The sequence below is a fragment of the Orbicella faveolata genome, unplaced genomic scaffold (genome assembly GCF_042242905.1).
Source record: "Orbicella faveolata isolate gen_17 unplaced genomic scaffold, um_ofav_v1 contig_34, whole genome shotgun sequence".
NCBI classification, from domain to species: domain Eukaryota; kingdom Metazoa; phylum Cnidaria; class Anthozoa; order Scleractinia; family Merulinidae; genus Orbicella; species Orbicella faveolata.
Window position 1 is genome coordinate 28,838,984 of NW_028301563.1, and position 23,172 is coordinate 28,862,155.

Consider the following 23,172-nt stretch of genomic DNA (forward strand, 5'->3'; position numbering starts at 1 on the left):
GTATGCCGTTCTCTGATTGCGGGCTACGCTACTCACCGTCTCTTTAAACAACGGAGTGTTTCTTTCGAGGAACTATTGGCTGATAGTTGCCCCGTGGATTTCTGTTACGCCTCGCGGAAAGGTGATGCTAAGAGAGAGAAAGAGAGACGGGGACGAGAGGGGTGGGGGGAGGGGTAGAAGCTTTCCCTGTAAATCTGTTCCTATTTTCCACATGCAACTGCTATGACATAAACAAGCCTACCGTTAAATTCCGAGAATAATCTCAGATTCCCGGGGGGGGGGGACTACATTCCGAGTGGCTAATTAAAGTAGGGACATTTACGTTTGAAAATCAGTCGGGTTTATAACTGCAAAATGTTGGAGAAACTTTATCTTAGCAGAGGGCTCCTCATTTCAGCAAATCGCAAAATATTGTATTGGGGCGTCAGTTTGAAATCCCCCTGAACATGCCAAACTGATCGAACAGCAAGCGATATCAAACTTTATTGACAATGGAATATGCACATACCATGCAAATATCATAGTGTATTAAAGTATATTTGTATATCATAGTATATTTGCACATACCGAGCAAATATCGTAGTTAATACTAACAGTGGTTTATACCCTATGCCTTGGTTGAGTACTGTCGTTAATTCGTAAGAAACCTTAAACTGCGTAAAAATCTTACGTGCCAAGGCTACAGTGATTTTTACACCTATCTACCAGACAATGACGTTGACAATGATTTTGGTTAAGTTTCTTTGTAACGGCAATTCCCAAATATAAGTTCAAATACAACAGATTATTTTCTGAGCGGCTTAATATAGAAGGGCTCTTTGCATTTTGAGCGAGCGAAGGGGGACGGATGGGGTGTAGGGCTTCAATTGCGGGGGAAGGGAAGGTGGGGTGTAGGGCGTAAATCCTGAGTGGCGTATAGCATGTTGGTATTTTTACCAATTTCTGAGTTTTACGATGACTAACGGCTTCACTAAGAAGACAACAGTTACTTTCCATAATAACTGTGAAAAAGCAAGCAAGGCATTTACTGAAGGGCATTGTAGCTGCGTGGTGGAATAGCAACCACCGGCTGGGCTGCTGCATAGATCGGCTGCAATGGCAAATATCCGGCTTCAAACTGGGTGTACACATTTTCTGCCTGAAAGTTCAATAAAAAGAAAAGTTATGTTTCGACAGCTTTATGTTGAGCCACGCAAATCACGGTTAGCATATGAATTGGAAAAAAAGAATACGGCCGTGAAATATAACGATTTGATTGATTGATTGATTGATTGATTGATTGATTAATTGATTAATTATAACGATTACAATTTCCTCCGATGTGATTGTTGCATAAACTGCTGTATTTGGCTCTAATTAATCTGCAAAGTTGTAATCGGACAGGGTAATTGGACAGTTGACTATAATCGGACACCTGTAATCGGACTGTTACACCAGCCAATCATTTAGGACCTCTCCACTTAATCCACCAATCACAACATTGATTACAATCTCTATAGCAACCAATTCAAGACACTGACTTTGTAAAATTGTGGAGGATAAGTCTCCGCTATAACAATCACTATTAAAAGCTCATTTTCAAAGGAAAATTTTACTTTTGTGGAAAATTGTAATGGCTATGATTAATTGGTAACGGGACATCGTGTCGTCCAATTCAGTCTGTAGTCATACTCGTGATTAACAAATCGCACTCCAGCTTCGCGGTCGTCCGATTTTGTTAATCACTCGTCTGATTACAGACTGAATTGGACTCCACTCAGTCCATTACCATTATTAATCGTACCTATAACGAAATTATCGATCCTTACTGGTTCTCCGCGCGGCTATTTGTCACGTAATCGGCGTGCGTTCACGTTGGTGTCCAATTACAGTGGATACCTGTAATTTGATACCTACGTGACACACGCCGATTACGTGCGCTTTAGAGGGTCCTTCTTAATATTTCCTACAATTAGTAAAATGTATGGGAAGCACTACTGACTTTTTCGTTGAAAAGAAGTTTCCCAAGGCTTTTTTTTAATTTCCAAATTTTTATTAATATGATTAATTAGTAATTGGACCGAGTGGAATACAATTCAGAGAGAAATCGTGCTCGTAATTTCAAATCGGCCTCGCGCTTCAAGCTAGTCCGATTTTGAAATTACTCGGGCGATTACTTCCCGAACTGTACTCCACTCGGTCCAATTACTATTACTAACTGATAGAGAATACAGTGGCCAACACAGTCAATGAGATACATCACATACTTGACTGACTTGATTCTCTTGGGGGTGCTGGTAGAGAGAATCACTGATCCAAGCAGCACAAACGGCGAGGGCAACCTCAATGGTCGAAAATATCGCAACCAAGGAGCTTATTGCTACCACAGTCTTTTCCTGGTGGGTGAGTTTAAGAGCCACGTCCTTGCTGGCAAAGTTAGTGACTTCCAGATACGTACTCGCAGAGTATAGGTTAGCGACCAGTACACTGCCCACAGCCCATTTATATCGATACGCTGTTATGCCTGATACTATGACGCTTGTCATGCTCACGGAGCTCACGGCGTTAATCTGAAAAGAATTAAAATCAAGGCGACTTCAGAGTAAACCCCACGAACAAGGCCATAATATATAGATTTGGCCAAGCCCAAAAACGGACCTCCTGATGGAGTTAACTTATCTTGGCTTGAGCCGGTGATACCTTGGCAGCGATCAACTTAAAAAAAACACGTGACCTTCACGAGCGCTTAACTTGTGTCCGCGATACGGTCAAGGGATACTGGTCAGCGGATACCGTGTTTTGGCATGCGGCGATTGATCAGCAAACCATAACGAAGGTTAGCTGCATGACTCGGTCGACCTTTTAGCTGAAGTAAAGCCGCCATTTTGTGCGACGTCATCGTCGTAGGGTGTACGCATGTGGTGTTGTTCCTATTGTTATGGTGCTCGGCATTAAAATCTGGAAGAAAATGGTTTTGATTAAGGTGGTCTTCTACATCCACATACAATTCTTTTTTTCCTAAAAACGTTTTCTCGAAACATGAAGATTCAACATCCCTAACCATTTGCAAAACGTATTTTGAAACGACTTTGCTCGAATTACTCCTTGATTTACGTTTAAAGCAACGAATCTGCGCGCTGGTGGCCATATTTTAACATAGCAACTCCTATAGCAACGGCTGTTTACAGTCCATAGGGACGTCCATAGGTACGTCCATTACGTAATTATTTCTCAAAATGGATTCAATTTAGTACATTTTAATTATACTTTACAGGAAAGCTGAAGAGATGTGTACTTATAAGAATTTTGCATCATGGTCCTGAACATTGATTCCTGTACCACCTTATACGCCCCTTATACTTGGTTAAATTTTCTATGACAGGTGCGGCGTATTCCGGTATTCAAAATTTAAGTAAAACCTTTCGACACAAGCCCTACCCCCTGCGTCTGCTCCCCCCCCCCTTTTTCGCTGGGCTAATCGGGGCTCTCTTCTGACTGGTTTAAAAAGCCCTTATTTCCTACTAATTCACTTGCCAAGTTCTCATTGGCAGTTTGTTATCGGACAGTTGAATAAGGCAATCACATTCAAAGTTGTAGTTTAAATCAACCAATCACAACCTTGAGCATTTTATGCCTCCTTTGGCAGCCTTTTAATGCAAATTTTCCCTTTGTTTCATAACTTGGCTATTCTTCTTTTCTCGGAAATTGTAATTTTTATGATTAATTGGTAATTGGACTTCGTGTCGTCCAATTCGGTCTGTAATCATACGAGTGATAAGAAAATCGATTTGTTTATCACGAGTATGATAACAGACCGAATTGGACGACACGAAGTTCCATTCCCATTACTTAATTATTTCTCAAAACGACCAAAGAGACGGATCACCAATATTTCAAACACGATATCTCCATTGAAATTCAACCGAATGTTGTCAAATTTTCCAAATTGGTGTAGGACACGATTACCTAGGTCGTAAATCTCTAAAATCCGCAATTTATCAAATGCTTTCCCTGTTATTCAGTTAAGATAGTTAATATTAGTCAATATTAGTAAACTTTTTCTAGTCAATATTAGTGAACTTTTTTAAAAAACCCTTCAAAACACTTTTCTGAGATTTGTCCCCTGGACAACTTGCTTATGGTCAGGATGAACTTAATTCCATGCATCTCGAACCGTTCATTAATATGTTATCGTATTCATAATGAACACCACTTTTTAACACTTATTGTACTATTGTGGCATGTGACCTGGAAAAGCTCATAATTGAAGTTAGAGTGCGAAGTCCTTTAACGTGGTACCAAAACTGTCCTATAAAGTTTGTTTTTTTTCAGAAAATACCTCTTTGAAGTTAGAAGACCACCTTTCCCTAAGGTTTTCTGAGCATTTTTTCTTTTTAGTTTTGGAAAACCTACTTCTTTCCGCTGCCCCATATCAATGCAATATTGCAATGAGCGATGATGACAAGGGTATTCAGTCGTTTTTGCTTGGCCATATTCTTCATTTTGTACTTTATTATTATTATTACTTCGTTTACTTTCATACGATCAACTTCGATTTTGGTTTCCTTTCAGCTATAATATATAGATTTATCCAAGCCTAAAAGCGGAGCTCCTAATTAAAATAAATTAACCTGGCTTAAGCCTGCAATCTCATTGAAAACCAGTATCTGATCAGCGGTCAATTTTAAAAAAGAAGTAACCTTCATTAGGCCTAAACCTGAGCCCACGATATGGTCACGTGATACTAGTCAGCGGATACCTTGTTTTTGACAGGTGTTAATTGACCATAGCATGGATGCTCAATATCAAATTTATCCAATATGAAAGCTGCATGCCTTGGTCGACCTGCTAATGGGAATTTAAGAATACCACGACGGCAACGGCAACGGCAACGTCGCTGAACAAAAGAATTAATGAGCAGTAGAATGGCTGTGCACGTGCGTTATAATTCTCGGTACATTTCTTTGCCGTTCTCTGCAAAACAGCAAGGTGAAATGACTAAATTTTGCGCTGTCTGGAGAACATGAACCACGACGGTTAATGTCTTTCGAGTATGGCGAGATTCGTGGGTAAAATATAAATTCATTTTTGAGTTATTTTTTTGTAAAAAAAATACCTCTTAGTCGGCGCGTCGGGTATGTTATGGACGGGTCAATGGGTGAGTGAGTGAGTGAGTGAGTGAGTGAGAGATGTATGTATGTCACACCAATCAGATTGGATCTACTATGAACAGCCAATCAAATTTTTTGTTGTAAAGGTAAATGGTATGTGAGAAACACAAGGTATCTGTAAACACAAGGACTTTGGTGGTTGAAAAATAAAGAGTGACGTGTATGTTGCCGGTTTGTGATTTTTAGTCCGGTTTGGAGGAGAGTGTGACAGTTACATACGTACATTGGGTTGTTTTAGAGTGCATAATTTTCAGTGTAATGGTTGCTAGTTATGAACGAGATGAGTCTTGAGTTTTGAAACAGTTCATGAGTTAGAAGTAGGTAAATGGCACGAGATATTTTTATTTTTAATTACAAAGGGTAACTTGATACTTTTGTTTTTCACAAGGAGTTAATTCAATTAGAGGTCACGAATCGTCGGTTCTAGTTCTTAGGACATGTTTTAGAGGAGACAAGACTATTTAGATTTGAAGCATTTCTAACGTTTACAATAGTAAGTGCAGGTAACGATTGTTTTGTTCTTATTGCATGCAAATATAACGAGACATTTTTATTTTTTACTCACAATGGGTAATTTGACACTCTTGTTTTTCACAAGGTAGTAAATTCAATTAGAGCTGGCGAATCGTCACCACTTGTTCCCACGAGATGTTTGCTATTTTTAGTTACAAATGGTAACTCTACACTTTTGTTTTTCATATGGGAGTAAATTCAATTAGAGCTTACAAGTTATCGGCTATTGTTCCCAGGATATTAAACAAAAAAGAAGCTTTCATTTCTAGAGTGTTTTTACGTCTCTGCAGTAGCAGTTTAATAGGTCAATGGGTGAGTGAGTGAGTGAGTGAGTGAGTGAGAGATGTATGTATGTCACACCAATCAGATTGGATCTACTATAAACAGCCAATCAAATTTCTTGTTGTAAAGGTAAATGGTATGTGAGAAGATCTGATTCCGATAAAGTTCAGAACAGCCGTATTCATTCTTCTATAAAAGAGGAGGAAGTATTCATATATTGGGTTTACTTCGACATTTTCTGTGGGTTAGGCTGAGGATTTTAGTTAAATGAACGAGATGAGCCTTAAGGTTTGAAACAGTTCGTGAGTTCGTAGTATGCAAATGCAACGAGATATTTTTATTTTTAGTTAAAGGTAACTTGATACTTTTGTTTTTCACGAGGAGCAAATTCAATTAGCGGTCACGAATCGTCGCTTCTAGTTCTTAGGACATGTTTTAGAGGGGACGAGACTTTAGATTTGAAACAGTTCTAACGTTTACATTAGTAAGTGCGGGTAACGATTGTTTTGTTCTTGTTGCATGCAAATATAACAAGATATTTTTGTTTTTTAGTTACTAAGTGTAATGTGACACTCTTGTTTTTCACAAGGGAGTAAATTCAATTAGAACGGACGAATCGTCACCACTCTTTCCCACGAGATGTTTGCTATCTTTAGTAACAAATGGTAACTTAACACTTTTGTTTTTTATATGCGAGTAAATTCAATTAGAGCTGACAAGTTATCGGCTATTGTTTCCAGGATATTAAACAAAAAAGCTTTCATTTCTGGACGGTTTATACGTCTCTGCAGTAGCAGTTTAATAGTTTTATTTGATGACATTCATTTCAGTCCGATATTTTTTAAGGTAAAAAGTATGAAAACTGTTCAAATGTTCTTTGAAGACTGCGCGGCACCAAGTTAAAGTGCAATTTAATTAAATCAGACTTTCAACGTGTCAGAGGTTTTTTCTCTTTCTTTCTATTTTCGGTGAAGTTGTTTTGTGTTGTGTTGTGTGAAAAGGTAAACTTACGTCTCGTATAAAATGCGAAAAAGTCCCTAAATTAACTTGAGTATTTTTGAGCAAAAATTCCTTTTGGGGTTTGGAAGGGTTGTGTGATCGGTGAGTGAGGGAGTTATGCATGTGCGCGTGTCACACCGGGTTGTATCAAAGAACGAATCAAATTGCCTGTTAGAAAATAAGATGGTATCTACATTAATCTGGAGACATGTCAGATTACTGTAGTTTGTTCAGTCAAACATTTTATGGCTTACTATTTAGCTATCTTACCATGACCGATGTAACATCGCAACCAAAGAAAAAATGTCAAATTAACCAAATCATTACTGTACCATGAATGCTCCTATCTCCGACACTTCACACAAAAAAATAACTCTTGTACGCCTTGCGTGCCTATGTTTTTAATCGACGTTGTCCTCGGCGTCGTCGTCGTGGTTTCTTAAACTCCATATTAGCTGGAGTATGGCCGCTATATTGCATGACGTCGTGTTCGTCGAAGGTCTCAAGCAACCGTGATCCATACCGCTAGCCATGTTGACCATAAAAAAGAGTTGTATGGTTTTCTTGTTCTATGCATGCGCGTGGTTCTGTTCCTATAGTTATGGGGCTCTGCTTAGCTGCCCAGCTCCGCTATTATTTTACACAAAACAATCATTTCAGCTTCACTACGCAACAGACAGAGCACACAATGAACCATTAGGTTTATTTTCCATGTTTTGGCCGAGTGCCAGCGTACAGTAAATAAGTTGCCAGAAAAACTGGTTGTTTTTGTATCTCGAGAAAAGAGCGATATTTCGAGATATTAAAGTAGATAAAACATTTGTACCGTTTTATGTATACGAGTGAATCAGGATTTTCAATTTCTGCCTTACCAAAGTCGAGGAGGGACTTGCCTTGTTGACCAAAATCGATCCCATCAAACCAGCTGGTAACACCTTGGACCAAAACAAAACAAAACAAAACAAAAAAAAAATCGAAGTGATAAAAATAGAATATAAAATAATAATTGTCTAAATGAGTTAGTGCTTGCTTAAAGGTCTCCCCACGCGCTGGGCGCCTCTTTTCTTTGAGGCACAGGTTTAATTTTGCTTACTATTCCGTACAAGGTCGAACCTCGGTACTGCAGTTTTGTTATTTTGCCGTGGTTCGTTATCATTATTGAGTTTCAATCGTCACCCTACAGCATAGCGTTAGTACACACTACAGTTAACGTACGCAAAGTTGAAAAGTCTACTCATTATTGTAAGCCGAATGTTTTTTGTCTACTTTGAGGGTCGTTTATCGGTCTCCGAAGTCTTCGGTCTGCGCGTGTACTAAGCCTGCTCGACATGCACGAGAATTTAAGCACGAAACGAGTCGAGAATCGATGTTCTTAACGGTCAGACAGCGTTTATTTATGTAAGGCTTGGGTGAGATTAATTTTTTTATGCCCAAACCCAGTTTCCCCTAAAAGGGAGGTTAACTAAACCACAACGGCAACGAGGAAGCCACCAAACATAACGTTTAATGAGCAGAACGATGGCTGTGCACGAGCGTTATAAATTTTTGTAGATTTCATAGCCGTCTTCTGCACAACAACAACGTGAAATGCTGAGTTCTATGCATTTTGAAGAACGTGATCCACAATGGCTAATTTTTCGTATTTACTTCTGGAATTGACCGCTGGCGTTACATCTTTAGTTTGAGTAGGGTTTTAGAATGCTCGGCAAACTGGTCCTAACTGAATAGTTCCAGATTATTGCGAATTTCAAAGGTAAGAGATAAATTTATGTTTCTCCAGCCGTCGTCCTAGGCCTTGGCGTCGCCGTCGTCATTGCTTGAGCTCCCCAATGTTGCTATTAGGCCGCAGTCAAGCGTTACTACGACGTGATATGCATTTCACTTCCTCGTCGGCAGTTATCCATAGTGAAGGCAAGGTTTGTTTACACAAGTAATTCTACTATAGACACGTTCTGACTAATCTCAACTTGCTATGTTTCAAGCGAGAACATTTAATTTAATAAACTAGGCGCAATTTGTGATGAATATATTTAGCATTTCTTTTCCTCTTTCTTCTCTATGGCCTGCGTGCTCACGTTGCTTCAAGCGAAAAAGATGTCGGGTTTAATTTCCGTGTTAACTGCGTACAAAAACTCAGGGAAGTAGAAATAGCTACCTTCTCTAACACAAAGATAAACAATAAATTGTGCGTGATGGATCACTCTTTCCATCGCTGTTAAACGTGGACTGCTTAGAATTATAAACACACAGAGATGAACTGTAACCGTTTGTTCGTTATGAGGAATGCCAAATCCAGTTTACAGGAAGAATTCTACTAACGTTAATCGAGACCTAATTATAAGCGTCCTAGCACAGTCTCTTTTACGATAACATTAAGACAACGCTGAACGAGGGACAAGAGCCCGAACTCCACATCTTAGTGTACTTACGAGAGCAGCTATCCAACATGGCGCAAACAAGTAGCTGGTGTATATGAAGGGGACGTAATACCTATCTGCCATGCCAAGTACAAAAAAGATGGTGCTCATGATAATCTGAACGATCGAGATGACTCTCAACAATTGCTTGTTATGCTCCATTTTAAAGCTCGGCGAGGTGGAAGAAATATAGCCACAGAACTGTATTTTTAAGTGAATTCAGATCGAACCCTACGTAGCTATTATAAAACCCTGCGAATTACAGCCGCTTCATGCAGCTAGCTTCCGATCTGTGAAAACAGATCATGGTTAGCTTAAATTTAGTTTTACAGGGAGTCTCAAATGAATAACTGGCAGTAACATTTTGCCTTCACTAGCCAGGCGTAGGAAATTTCCTCAAGTGAGTGAGTGCTTAGCTTATCGCTGAGAATTAATTGCTCAAAATTGTAACTGTGAGCATAGGAAGAAGGCGTTTTTAACCGAGATGTCTAAGAACGAGGTCTGCAACTGAGATATTTTACTAATAAATGAGATTCTAGCTCTCCAATCCAGACCCTCGCTCAGAAACATAGCTTCTTCTCAGTCTTCGTCGATCTGTTTGCATGGCTGCACTCGTCTGGTAGTTTAATAGCCATAAGCTTAAATTTTATTTTTTGACAGTCGACTTGCGAAGTTCGGAACCACATTTACTGTGAGAAATGACAGAATTCTGAAAACTTTTGGCATCACACTGATCGTACCCTGCTGAAATTAATTCGCGGGATATCGATATCGCTTATTAAAATACTGATCTGCATTCGCTGGAGATGCCGCCTTTACATTGTACAGAGAGGGTTAGTGTTGACAGAGTTTTCTGGGCTGAACAGACACGTTACGACTTTGAGAATATGCGTCACCTCTTTACTGATTATTGCCACACTTTTTATTGCGATAATTTTACTAACGGTTATGTTTATTTTGGTAGCGATGAACAATAAAACGTTAGAGAAACAGTGCTAAAGGGTAAAATGCTAAGTTATATTTGTTGCAAAATTTCCAAATATTTGGATATGTTCAATTTAACAAGTCAAGTGTGGTTTAGCATGGTCTGTACTCTTATCGACAACGACACGCGTCATCACAGTGGTCAAAATGTTGTGGACTCACGAGGCGCAGTTGCTTTTACCACAACATCAACGTCAAAGAAAATGTTTTTTCAGAGCACGAGCTGAGAAAGGCATTGCGCGACACATTGACGCGAGCAGCGTTGTCTCGGGACTCTTATCGACAATGGCAAATTAGCCAATCAGATTGCGAGATTAGCAGCAATTGTGGTAAAGCATGTAATTGTATAGCATGTTGGTACTTTTATTGATTTCTGAGTTTTACGATGTCTTACGACTTCACTAGGAAACCTACTGTTACTTTTCATAATAACTGTGAAAAAGCAAGCAAGACAGCTACTGAAGGGCATTGTAGCTGGATGGTGGAATAGCAATCATCGGCTGAGCTACTGTATAGGTCGGCTGCAAGGGGATTTGTCCGGCTCCAGACTGGTTATTAACATCTCTTGCCTGAAAGTAATTCAATTAAAAGAAAAAATATATTTCAACAGCTTTATATTGAGCCATGCCAATCACGGTTAGCATATGAACTGGAAAAAAGGCCGTGAAATATAACTGGCAGACGACTTGAATGATAGACTGATTAATTAATTGATAAATTTTTTCCATAACAGAATTCTTGATCGCGATTGGTTCTCCGCGCGCCTATTTGTCACGCAATCGGCGAGCGATCACGTGGATTTCAAATTACCGGTATTCAATTATTACAAGTTTTTGAAAGTGGATACCTATTGTAGGCGCCAGAATTTGTGACACTTGTTCATGCTTCTTGCTTCGTGTTTGGTGTTAAGTTTTCCGTAATTAGTTTCTTTTGTTTTGTGCCCTTTTTGTATATGTTATGTTCATTTGCATACTCTATAAGTTCGGTTTGCGTGTAATTTAGTTCAGTTAGTAGCGTCATTGGGTACTACGAGCGTCTCTGGTTTTCGGTTCGTCTTTGGTTTTTCACATTCGTCTTGTAAGTTTCTTCGTTTATTTTGCTTTGCCGCTTTTCTGCATTCTTCATGTTCGGTCGTTGTTAGTTATTTTATGTTCATTCCCGTGTTGGTAATTTTGTTATTTTCAGTTACCGTGTTTCGATCATTGGGGAAATAAATTTCTATGTAACGGAAGATCCGAAACGAGTTAAAAGCGTGTGCGACTTTACCTATAACTGGATACCCACGTGACTCTCATGTCAATTACGTGCGCTTTAATGGCTTCCTTCTTAATGTTTCCTACTTTTATCGTTCTAGTAGTTGCCTACTCGTAAGACTGGAATATGTCAACCCAATTATGGAATAACACTGCGCTTGCCATAAGCCCACATGTACGCATTGCGGACCGTTTATTAAAATTTATGGGAAGCGCTACTGACTTTTTCGCTCAAAAAAGCTTCTCAAAGATCTTTTTAATTTCGAAATTTGTTATAAATACTATTAATAAGTAATTGGACCGGGATAAGTAATTGCACTAAGAAGAAGATTTGAAAGAAGAAGATTTAAAAGAAGATTTGGGGCCTTGTTACTCTATAGGGCACTTCTGTTTTGTTTGAGTCACACTATGCGAGACACGCGCAACGCGTGATGGAAAAGTTGAGTGCTATACCATCGAGTATGCAACGCTTTTCTTGTATTCTGATTGGCTGAATTTTTTATGCCATGGTATGAAAGTTATTTCACGTGTCTCCGAAAGATATACCTTCACATACCTGACTGATTTGATTCTCTTGGGGAGGCTGCAAAAGAGAATCACTGATCCAAGCAGCACAAACGGCGAGGGCAACCTCAATGGTGGAAAATATTGCAACCAAGGAGCTTATTGCTACCACAGTATTTTCCTGGTCGGTGAGTTTAAGAGGCACGTCCTTGTTGGCAAAGTCAGTGACTTCCCGATACATACCCCCAGAGTATAGGTTAGCGACCAGTATTCTGCCCACAGCCCATTTATATTGATACATGGTTATACCTGATACTATGGCGCTCGTCATGCTCACAGAGCTCACGGCGTTAATCTGAAATGAATCAAAATCGAAGCGACTTCAGAGTAAGCCCCACGAACAAGGAAAAAATAATATATAAATTTAGCCAAGCCTGAAAGCGGAGCTCCTGACTACAATAAGTTAACGTGGCTTGAGCCTGTGATCCAATCGAAAACCAGTAACTGTGCAGCGGTGAACTTCAAAAAATGTAACCTCGAATAGATCGAAGCCTGAGCCAGCGATATGGTTACGTGATACTGGTCAGGAGATACCTTGTTTTGACAGGTGTCAATTGACCATAACATGGATGTTCAATATCAAAATTGTCCAATATTGAGGCAGCATGCCTCGGTCCACCTACTAGTGGCTGGAGTATTGGCGCCATTTAGCGCGACATCCTCCTATTTATCGAAGGGCGCAGGCATCAGCGATCCACGCCACTAACCCTGTAAAAATAATTGTCTATGCATGCATGTGGTTCTGTTCCTATAGTTATGGTGCTCCGCTTGGCGTTCCAGCTCCGCTCTTATTTTATCAAAATATAATTAATTGTTGCCAGAAAAACGTGTCGTTTTTGTATCACGAGAAAAGAGCGATATTTGGAGATATCTAAGTGGATAAAATATTTTTCCCGTTTTACGTATGAAGGTAAATCGGAATTTTCCATTTCTGCCTTACCAAAGTCGAGGAGGAACTTGATTTGTCGACCAAAATCACTCCCATGATGCCAGCCGGAAACACCTTGGAGAAAAAGAATAAAAATAGAAATGGTGAAAATAGAATAGAAAAAAATAGTCGCCTTTTTGCCAGGCGTTGTCAATCGAGAAACCGATAATCGATAATTAACTCTTATCAACCGAGCAGGGGGTCTGTATGGGAGAATCTTGACCAAGGTCGTGAGTACAGACCGAACGCAGTTAGGTGTGTACACACGACCGAGGTCAAGATTCTGCCATACAGACCGACTAAGCTCCGTTAAAGGGGCTAGGTCACAAAATTTTAGGCAATTTCAGCACTGATCAAATGGTCATAGAATTAACTGAAATATCACAAAAACGGCTCAAAACTATAGAAGATCTCAAACAAAACACAGGAAGGAAGGGACATGGATAGACAAAACTGGAGAGGATTAAAATTGATGCATTTGGGTAAATTTGAAAACGTTGTCCCACCTTTTTTCAAATTTATATCAGTTTATATCAAAATGTCATTTACACAGCTGGAAAATCATTTTCAGTTGTTATGTTGCCGTGATTTTACAAATGAAAGACTTTTGCTCTGCCAATTTGACGTTTAGAGCTCATAATTAACAAAATTAAACAAAACTACCTAAGACAGCGTGACCTAGCCCCTTTAAAGTGCACCTAACACCGAAATTTTGTTTCGCTAAAATAATAAAGCTTATTTTGTGGAGTAATTTGCTGCAAAAATTTTTCGATTTGGTGAAATCCTCGAATTTCTGTGCCCCTTCGAAACCGAGTTTCGAATGGTTCGCGACCGCGCATGGGGAATCTGGGGAGAGTTAAAGCTGTGACGTCAAATCCAGAACGAATGCTTCGACTGTCCCAGTCAGGTCTTTTACTTTGTCCGAGTGTAGAAGCCTCTTTGCAGCACAAGTTCTTTCGCTGGGACTCCGCAGTCGACCGATTTCTGTTTTTACTAACAATGTCTTCTAGTTCGTCTGATTCTGAAATGAGCTTTGACTCAGAAAACTCTGAAATTTATTTTATCGCTGATAAGAATGACCGCTCACGCTTCTCAACATCGCAAACTGAATAGTCAAACGATGACGACCGAGCTAATTTGTATGCTGACTACTCTCTGGCCAATGGAGAATGGACAGCCAAATACCAGGAGGTGGATGCTGACAAAGAACTCGAACGAGCTCAGATGGACAGACTCGAAGCCAATGATATGTAGACGTCGAAGAGTGATACTAGTAAGACTGTAGCGCCTGGCGCGTCTTTACTATCTTCGCGCCTTCTTCGATCTCGCACTAATATACTTTCGTAATAACAGTCAAGTCCGTTCACTTTCTCAAATTATTTTAACTTCATGCGTTCAATGTAGATCAAAATGATTATCCCATGACAGTGTTTGTGTTCTTTACGTGCAAGTGTAGAAATTGTAGCGTCGCTTCCCTTCAAAACATCAACGAATGTTATGGTTGTCAATACTCAAAGAAGAGTGATCTTGCTCTTGAAGATATTGGCGCTGATGTTATCTTAACGTGTGTTACTGAATATCCAGGAATTAAACCTGTATGCCTTCAGAAATGGAGTTTAAGATTAGCAGCAGGCAAATACAAAACTAAAGGGAAGCAAACCTATCATCAAACTGGCAGCAAAGAGAGGTAATTCAGCTTTGCACATGGCTGTATAAGATAAGAATGTTTCCGAATCCCTCTTTACATGCATGCACACAACATTTTACTTAACAGTGATTCTTCCAATTTACACTGAAGTATAGTTGTGAAACGATCAGTTACATGTATAAACAAGTCATTGTAAAGTTCCTGAGTAAGAGGGGGGTAGCTAGGGGGTTGGTTAGGTTATTGCAATCTTTGGTTGGTCAAGTGTGAATTATACGATTAGTTTACACCCGTTTAGTCCTGTATCACTGTTACAAACATGCTTTAGTGGTTCTCGAACAATACTGTTACTTTTTGTGATTTCTTCATTGAGTTTTGTTTTTAGGTATCCTGCCCTATCCCCCCCCCCCCCGTCCCTCACCATATATAAGATGCCCACTGCTAGAAAACTTTTTTCCATTAACCTTTTTTAGTTACGAAGTGTTTCATACTAAGAGTTCTCAAGGCTGGTGTATGGGATGTTGCGGAACAAGAGGATTCCTTTATGTAGCAATAATATTATTAGAAAGGAATTTTCAGTTGAAAAGGATGAAAGCTCTGAATGATTTGACCTTCATGAGGAATTTGAACAAAACTAGAGTGGGCTGGATATTTACTGTACTTATTTTGACAAACTGCAACACAAACTGTTCTACAACTGTACAATACTGCAAAAATATGGCATTTGTTCGAAAACATATCAGTCTTACTCACCTGGAGACCAACAGCTTACTGAACTATTGATTCATTGACATAGACAGTTTGTTTTACTCGCACAACACACCAATAAGAAAAGGCCCACGAAACATCAAAAGGACCCCTTTTTCTTCGCTTGTGCTTAGAAATGTGAATTATTATAATCCTGTGTTACAAACTGAAAGCAGATGCCTTTTTTTCTTTTATTGTCAAGTGGAAAATTTAATGTTTGTGTCCCTTCACTGACCATTTACATGTTGCAATCAACTTGGACAACAATAAAATTATGTTGTTTATATATTTACTTATTTATCTTTGATTCTGTATTCCATAATCTATTTCCTGGCAAACAGTGACAAGCTAATAATAATATGGCTCTGTCTCAAAAGGACTGGAAACTACCAAATTCACAAATCTGATTGGCTGAAACTGATATTGAAAGCAGACTAGATCTTCCCATCTAGACCAGCATCTAGACTGGTAATGCTTTGCAGTAGAAAAGTTGTAAACTAAAATGCAAAATCATTGTTTTCTTCTTACAATACTTATTTATGGAAGTGCCAAAAAGCCTGACGAGAGAAAAGAGCAAAGCAAAATGTCAGTTAGTACAAACCAGTTACATTAAAAGAATTAAATTGTTCTTGTTTGCAAATTATTGTAAACATCTTATTAACCAAGCTTAGTCAGTCTGTATGGGAGAATCTTAACCTCGGTCGTGTTTACAGACCTCACTGCGTTCAATCCTCAGTCAAGATTCTCCCATACACACCTCCTGCTCAGCTAATATGAGCTAAATAATGATGATGATGATGATGATAGTAATAGTAATAATAGTAATAATAATAGTAATAATAATAATAATAATAATAATAATAATAAAAAGAAGAAGAAGAAGAACAACAACAACAACAACATCAGTTCAATGATGGCTTTTCTACAGTGCAGCAACTTGCAGATGCATTGTTATGGACACAACCATGTCCCTGTCAAAAACAATATTTATCAGAAACATTTTTTGTGTCGCAACAATGTTTCCCATGCTGGGCAAAGAGGGAAATATTTGTGTCTTCAGCAATGTTTCTGGAACAACGTTCTCATTTGCAAGAGCATTTGGTCGGGAGAGATGCAATCTCATAAGCATGTGTTACCATGGTATCAATAATTAAAACTTCCTATAAATACAATTCAAGTCCACAAGCCTCATGCAGAAACAGACACATACACAGACAGCTTGAAATTGTTCTGGTCCTGGTCGAAGTATGTTCTCTGTACATTGATAATACCCACATGTAAAAAGGGTTCTGAACATATAAACTAATTCTAAGCCATTTCTTGCTTGAATGTGTCCATGGCCGCATTTGTTGAACGGTGGGTCTTCCAAACTAGTGTGCTTGTTCGCATGACTTTCTTGCCCAAAATACCCTTACAGATTTCTTTTTCAAAGAATTGAACAAGGAAGGAAACTAACATACTAAGGCAGGGAACATTTGCTCAGAAAAAAATATCTCACCATTACTTCTGTATCTATCGGCTGTGCTGACTGACTGCTGCTGTTTCTCAGATCAGATGCAACAATGGCTGCATGAATCGATGGAAAAGCGGTTATTCCAAATTCGTCTCACTCAAGTCGTGGAATCAGCAAAATCCCTTCCTCTCCCTGAAAATCCAGGCGTCGAGCGAAATCATCTTGTTTGAAACGGTAAGAACAGATCACCAAACTCAGACGCCTCTCACTTTGCACGTTTCGCTTTCACGAAATCGATCCATCGCTTTGTACGTTTCTTCGCTTCAGGACGATCACCTCTCCATAAAACGGTATGGCATGAAGCGCAGTACCTCCTGTACGTTTGCTGTGTTGCTACATCCCACTACAACGCACCTGGCTAGCTTTTTTTCGAACTACTTTCCCAGCCTTTCCCCGCAGAAACATGTAAATATGCGAATTTACAGAATCACCGTGTTCTGGATTTGACGTGACATCCGGCCCTCGACCCATGCCCCGTTAAACTCGGTCGTGAACCAAAATGGCGGCGTTTTGACGTAGTTTGACGAGCCATAGAAAATCAAAGATTTAACCAAATCGAAAAATTTTTGCGGCAGATTACTCCACAAAATAAGCTTTATTATTTTAGCGAAAAAAAATGTTGGTGATAGGTGCACTTTAGTAAGATGTTTATTATATAGCAAACAAGAACAATTTAATTCGTTGTACTAACTGACAGTCTGCTTGCGAACGACAATAAGCTGACTTTAACTCTGCCAGATTTTTTTTTTGTTCTCATCGGGCTTTTTGGCACTTCCATAAGTAAATATTGTTGGATGAAAATATTTAAGGATTTTGCATTTTAGTTTGTAACTTGTTCATTGCAAAACATTACCGGTCTAGATGCCGGTCTTGATGGGAAAATCTACACCGCGTTCAATATTGATTTCAGCCAATCAAATTCGTGAATTTGGTAGTTCCCAGTCCTTGTGAGACAGCTATATAATAACAATCGATATCAATCGAAGATTGACATCGATTGGCGATAGCAATTGATGAAAATCGATGAAGAAAAAAAGTTGTGAGTAATCGATCGCCGATAGTAATCGACAACGATTGATTCATCGATTGGAATCGATTATTATCGATGCTGTCGGAAATTATTTTTGTCCTTGACAAGCTACACTGATAAAATGTTTGACAGAATTTGTCTATTTACAAATTGATCATGACGTCAGTTTTTTATAGGTCTTTCCTGTTATTGATCATGAATTTCAAATTTTTGTCAAAGTAGCTGTGGATCCACGAGGCGATAGCCAAGTGGATCCGCAGACTATTTTGACAATGTTATGACGAAATTCATTGATAATAACAGGACAGACGCTTGAAAAACTGATGTCAATCTGTTTTTTACGATAACAAATTGTCAAATTGTCCGCTCTCGCTCGTTGACGCATCGCATAAATTATAAAATCATGTGTCCGTCCGCTTATTGACAATGAAAATTAGTCAATGAGGGCGCGAGAGTTTCTGCAGTTATCGTAAAAAAATGGTTCTAATGAACCAATTTATCATATCCTGCATATCTTTTACAATCATTGACAAAATAACAAGAACGGAATATTTCGGGTTTTACATCTCTCTTTGCTCGTTTACGACACCGGAAGAAGCTCAGCCCAGAGTAGCAGCGTAAAACCCTCCAGTTTCATGATAGCGTCGGCATTACGATGAAGCAAAATAAACAACAGAGTCAGTGTTCTGCTGATTTCAATCATTTGCGTTTAACAGGAAACCGACTTAAGAGTAGATCTCGGAGTAGGCCAAAAGGAAAATATAATCTAGCGGCATGCTGAAGATGAACGTCTCGTGTTGTTGCAGGTGTTATAATAACAAAGCCATCTTTGAATAGTCCGGGTGGTTATTGTCGAGTTTTTTAAAATCGATGAAAATCGATATTCCTGAAGACAGGAATTATCGATTGATAACGATTGCCGATGTCAATCGATAGCAATCAGCGATTGATATCGATTGATGTCGATTGAATTTCCAATATCGATTTTTATCGATTGATTACGCCTGGAATTTTGGGAGTGCTTGTTTATCGGTCTCCCTGAGCGCTTGGCGTCAGATTTCTTTGAGGCAGGTTTAATTTTGTATGCTATTCCGGACAAGGTCGAACCTCGGTACTGCAGCTTTGTTATTTTGCCTCGGTTCGCTACCATTATTGAGCTTCAATCGTCAACCTACATTATAGTGTCAGTATACACTACAGTTAAGGTAAGCAAAGTTGAAAAGGTTCAAGAATCGTGAATCGATGTTGTTGAGGTTCAGACCAAGTTTATTTCTGTTAAGGCCGCCGCACACTAGCCGAGTTTTTGTCGGCCGACAAAATATCTTCACTGGTCGGCTAGCGTGCGGTGAATTCCGACAAGTCTGCGACAAGATCGGGCCTTGTCAAGCGACATCTGACAGTGCTTGTCGGGCCTTGTCGGCTAGTGTGCGGTGGACCAAGACAATTTGTCGGGGCTCGCGAGCACCTCAACCAGTTAGGAAATGTCATGAAAGTCACGTCAGTGGAATAGGCGCCATCTTGATTTTGGATGACTCGGCCCCAAGCCTCAACGCGGTTAGTCACGACAAAAAATCGGCGAGTGTGCGGCAAGCTGATGGCCCGACAAATTTCAACCCGATTTGACCCCGACAAAAAATCTGCAGTTCTACGACAGAAAATCGGCTAGTGTGCGGTAGCCTTAAGGCTCGAGTGAGATTTACTTAAGCAAACCACGACGGCAACGGCAACGAGAAAGCCACCAAACAAAAGGTTTAATGAGCAGAACAGCTGTGCACGTGCGTTGTAAATCTTTGCACATTTCGCAACCGTCTTCTGCAAAACGTGAAATGACTAAGTTCTGCGCATGCGCGTATTTTAGGGGTATCGAATGGTTCCATTCGATTTAAAAGTGCTCGCAAAATTTGGCCATTGCTCGAATTGCTCGCAAAAATTAGATGAGTGCTCGCTTGCTCGTGCTCGCAAAATTTTTGTCACTGCTCGCATGCTCTGATTCTCGTTAAAATTCCCGTATGGCAAACCTGAGAAACATTGGGGAAACATTCACGCGCTAGGAATGTTTCTGGAAACGTGCTTCCTCGTTTTGCTGACGTTTTATTGAAACTGACGCACGTAAGAATTCTTCCCGAAAGGCAACCGGAAAAGTAAAAAGTAATCTAGAGACGTGAAGACATGTAGAGTATTACTATTACTATTCGACCTTCAGAGCTTGTCAGAGCTGTTTGACTTCAATTCGTTAGATCCTAGAAGCCTCCGAATAAAGCTTGAATGAATGAATGAATGAATGAATGAATGACTTTATTTAAGTGTCAATAGTATTTAGCTTAAAAAAAAACTAATTGCGGACACTATTTACACAATAAAATATACCTTAGCTAAAGTTAAAATTATTTAGAATTTAATAGATAATGTATAAAATAAATAGATAAACTGATAAGTAAATGAAATATATGAACTTAGTAATATTTAAAAAGCTTAAAAGATATCAAATATATATAAAATGTAAAATTGTAAACGGCCTAGCAGCATATATCACAGTTCTTCCGTTGCGTTGATTCTTCTTCCAGTCAATCGGTTTGCCAATCATCAAAACCGAATCTCGAAATGCTTGTTAGACTAAATGCCGCGTTGTTCACATTTCCTAAGAATATTAATATAACCAAAAACAACTTTCCATGTCAAAACACTTGAAAGTCTGGTAACTCTAAGCTTCTTCCCGTGATGTGTTCACAATGTCGGAGTAGAAAGCTTTAGATCTCCTTGAGCGTCCACCTAGTGTACCGCACTGAAGCTCAGACGCGAAGCTACCTGACGTAATTTGACATCCAACAAAGCATAATTACTATAATTGGCTGTAAGCCGCTGGGATTGGTTGAACGATGTCAGCCAGATTAATTGGCGCAAAACGTTTCTTTCTAATAAAAGAGATATCTAAATTCCACCTAGAAAATTTACGAAGTGCTCGCCTCTCGCCATCTGTATTTTCTAAAGTTCTCGCTGTTCGCAAGACATATTTGATCACTGCTTGACAAATTAAAAATTTGGCAGAGACAAATTTTGTCGAGATTTTTGGAAGGGCCAAACAAATTTTGTCAGTCCAGTGCGTCCGGACCCTTAGAAAAACACATACGTGTAAACATTCTCGAAATTCCGGCGGCGATAGTATCAAACATCTATCAAACAACTCAGTAATTGTCAAAACGAAGTACAAGCCTTGGCCTTGCGTGGTCATGAAGCTGAACTTCATAACTATAGCTTGGAATTTTGGCTTCTTAGAATACTTAAGTAGTCATTTCCGAGGAATTAAAGCCAAAATACGACCAAGGAAAAATTATAAAATAAATTTGTTCAAATTTCCAGTGCTACACACTAGGTGTTTTACAGAGTGATGAAGCGTTGTAGGCTTGTGGGTCTACTCAGGTGACAGCGTCTTCTGTAATAGTTGCTTCATGGTTAGATTTTAGTTTAAAACTTTAGACGAGTGGCGTTAATGGCTGATAAAATGTGATTTAATTATAACACCGAAATATCAATGTGTAACAAAGGAGGATATGTAGCGTATGGCGCACTGATCATAATTTTACTGAGAATTGCAAAGAAATGTAAGCCAAGTCGTGTTTTGATGATTGAGTGGTGATATTCATAACATCGTAGTTAGCAACAAAGTTTAGTCGAAAGTATGAAAAAAAAAAAAGAATCAAGTTGTAAGCCATTATAATTATAAGATGGCTTAAATAAAAACATCGGTATTCACGTACGCCAATTCTCTATCCACACCATTCCACCATCCATGCCATTCCTTAGTTTTTGATCGGGATCATTTGCGGTCCAAAATGGGGATCATTTCCGGTTCGGGATCATTTGCGGTCCAATTTGGGGATCATTTGCGGTCCGGGATCATTTGCGGTCCTGGGATCATTTGCGGACCCGTACAGTACGAAGTCAAATCATTCGTGCAAACAGCAAATAGCTTAACTTAATGTTGAACTGTTAAGTCATAAAAGGAATGGTCCAGTGAAATTAGAAATGATTGAACGAAATTAAAAGTGATTTAGCGTGGCACGAAACGAAACAGCCTTCTTTGCGCGCCCAACCGCAAAAAATACAACAGTGAAGTGGACAAGTCAAGATTGAAATGGATCAGTCAATGTGGGGTCTGAAAATAATATAAAATAATATTTTGAAGAACACGAGCCACGACGGCTAATTTTTCGTATTTTCTTCTTGAATTGATCGCTGGCGTTACATTCACTAATCCTAGTGAATAGTTGTAGACAACTGAGAATTTCAAAGGTAAAATGTAAATCTATTTTTCTCCAGCCGTCGTTCTTCTAGCCGCCGTCGTCATTTTTTAAGCTCCCTGTTGCTGCTGTTACACCGCAGTCAAGCGCTATGCGACGTGCTCTGCGTTTCCTCGTTGACATAAATCCACTTTGCATGAAAGGTTTATGTACAAAAGTAATCCTAGACACATTCAGACTGACCTTTCAAGCGAGAACACGAGGTGCAATTTGTAATGAAAAAATTTAGCTTTTCTTTTCCTCTTCTCTCTAGTCTGCGTGCACACAAGCGAGAAACACGTCGGGTTTAATTTTCGTGTTAACAGCGTACAAAAATAAGGGCCAGAAATAGCTATCTTCTCCTCTGGCTAACGCAAAGATAAACAATACAGAGTGCGTGATGGATCACTCTTTCCATCGCTGTTGAACGTGGACTGCTTGGAATAGTACATGTTACAATATAAACACGCAGTGATAACCTGCCACTGTTATGGGAAGGATTCTACTAAAACTAATCGAGACTTAATTATTAGCGTCCTCGCTTAGTCTGTTTTAAGGTAACATTAAGACAACTTCTGAATGAGGGACAAGAGCCCGAAGTACTTACGAGAGCAGCTATCCAGAGAGGCGCAAACAAGTAACTGGTGTATATGAAGCGGACTTCATACCTATCCACAATGCCAAGCACAAAAAAGATGGCCCCCATCACAACCTGAACCATCGAGATGACTTTCAAGAATCGTCTGTTATGCCCCATTTTACCGTTCGGCGAAGTGATTGAAAGAAATATAGAGTTGAATTTTGAAATTCAGCTTAGACCACAGAACGCCCGTACAAGCGGCGTGTCTGGTTAGTATTTACATGTTTACA

The 23,172-nt window shown here is 39.3% G+C and overlaps 1 protein-coding gene and 2 long non-coding RNA genes across 5 annotated transcripts; 2 read left to right on the top strand and 1 right to left on the bottom strand.

The window, feature by feature from the left end:
• Positions 1 to 460: 460 nt before the first annotated feature.
• Positions 461 to 23,171, bottom strand: LOC149105643 (uncharacterized). 3 transcript variants are annotated; one of them, XM_089271100.1, is made up of 6 exons: positions 22,910 to 23,171; positions 13,103 to 13,165; positions 12,155 to 12,457; positions 7,817 to 7,879; positions 2,247 to 2,549; positions 461 to 1,138 (listed from the first exon to the last, which is right to left on the bottom strand). In XM_089271100.1, the coding sequence occupies exons 1-6, from the start codon at positions 23,057 to 23,059 to the stop codon at positions 1,025 to 1,027; spliced, it is 996 nt and encodes a 331-aa protein (XP_089127226.1). In that variant the 5' UTR covers positions 23,060 to 23,171; the 3' UTR covers positions 461 to 1,024. The 3 variants fall into 3 exon arrangements, with proteins under 3 accessions (XP_089127226.1, XP_089127228.1, XP_089127227.1); XM_089271102.1 differs by lacking the exons at positions 12,155 to 12,457; positions 13,103 to 13,165; positions 22,910 to 23,171 and adding an exon at positions 9,374 to 10,805; XM_089271101.1 differs by lacking the exons at positions 461 to 1,138; positions 2,247 to 2,549; positions 7,817 to 7,879 and adding an exon at positions 10,685 to 10,914 and having other exon boundaries at positions 22,910 to 23,165.
• Positions 5,062 to 6,881, top strand: LOC149105644 (uncharacterized). Its single transcript, XR_016201322.1, has 2 exons — positions 5,062 to 5,967; positions 6,751 to 6,881. It is a non-coding gene; the product is annotated as an uncharacterized LOC149105644 (long non-coding RNA).
• Positions 11,266 to 11,595, top strand: LOC149105645 (uncharacterized). Its single transcript, XR_016201321.1, has 2 exons — positions 11,266 to 11,422; positions 11,531 to 11,595. It is a non-coding gene; the product is annotated as an uncharacterized LOC149105645 (long non-coding RNA).
• Position 23,172: the final 1 nt, after the last annotated feature.

What these genes read in the sequence shown, in the direction of transcription:
- LOC149105643 (XM_089271100.1), bottom strand. Translation starts at nt 23,059, where the DNA reads ATGGGGCATAACAGACGATTCTTGAAAGTCATCTCGATGGTTCAGGTT. An exon ending in AAGAGAATCAAATCAGTCAG is followed by an intron (nt 7,880 to 12,154) that starts GTATGTGAAGGT and finishes TTTTGGTCCAAG; the next exon opens with GTGTTACCAGCTGGTTTGAT. An exon ending in AAGAGAATCAAGTCAGTCAA is followed by an intron (nt 1,139 to 2,246) that starts GTATGTGATGTA and finishes TTGAACTTTCAG; the next exon opens with GCAGAAAATGTGTACACCCA.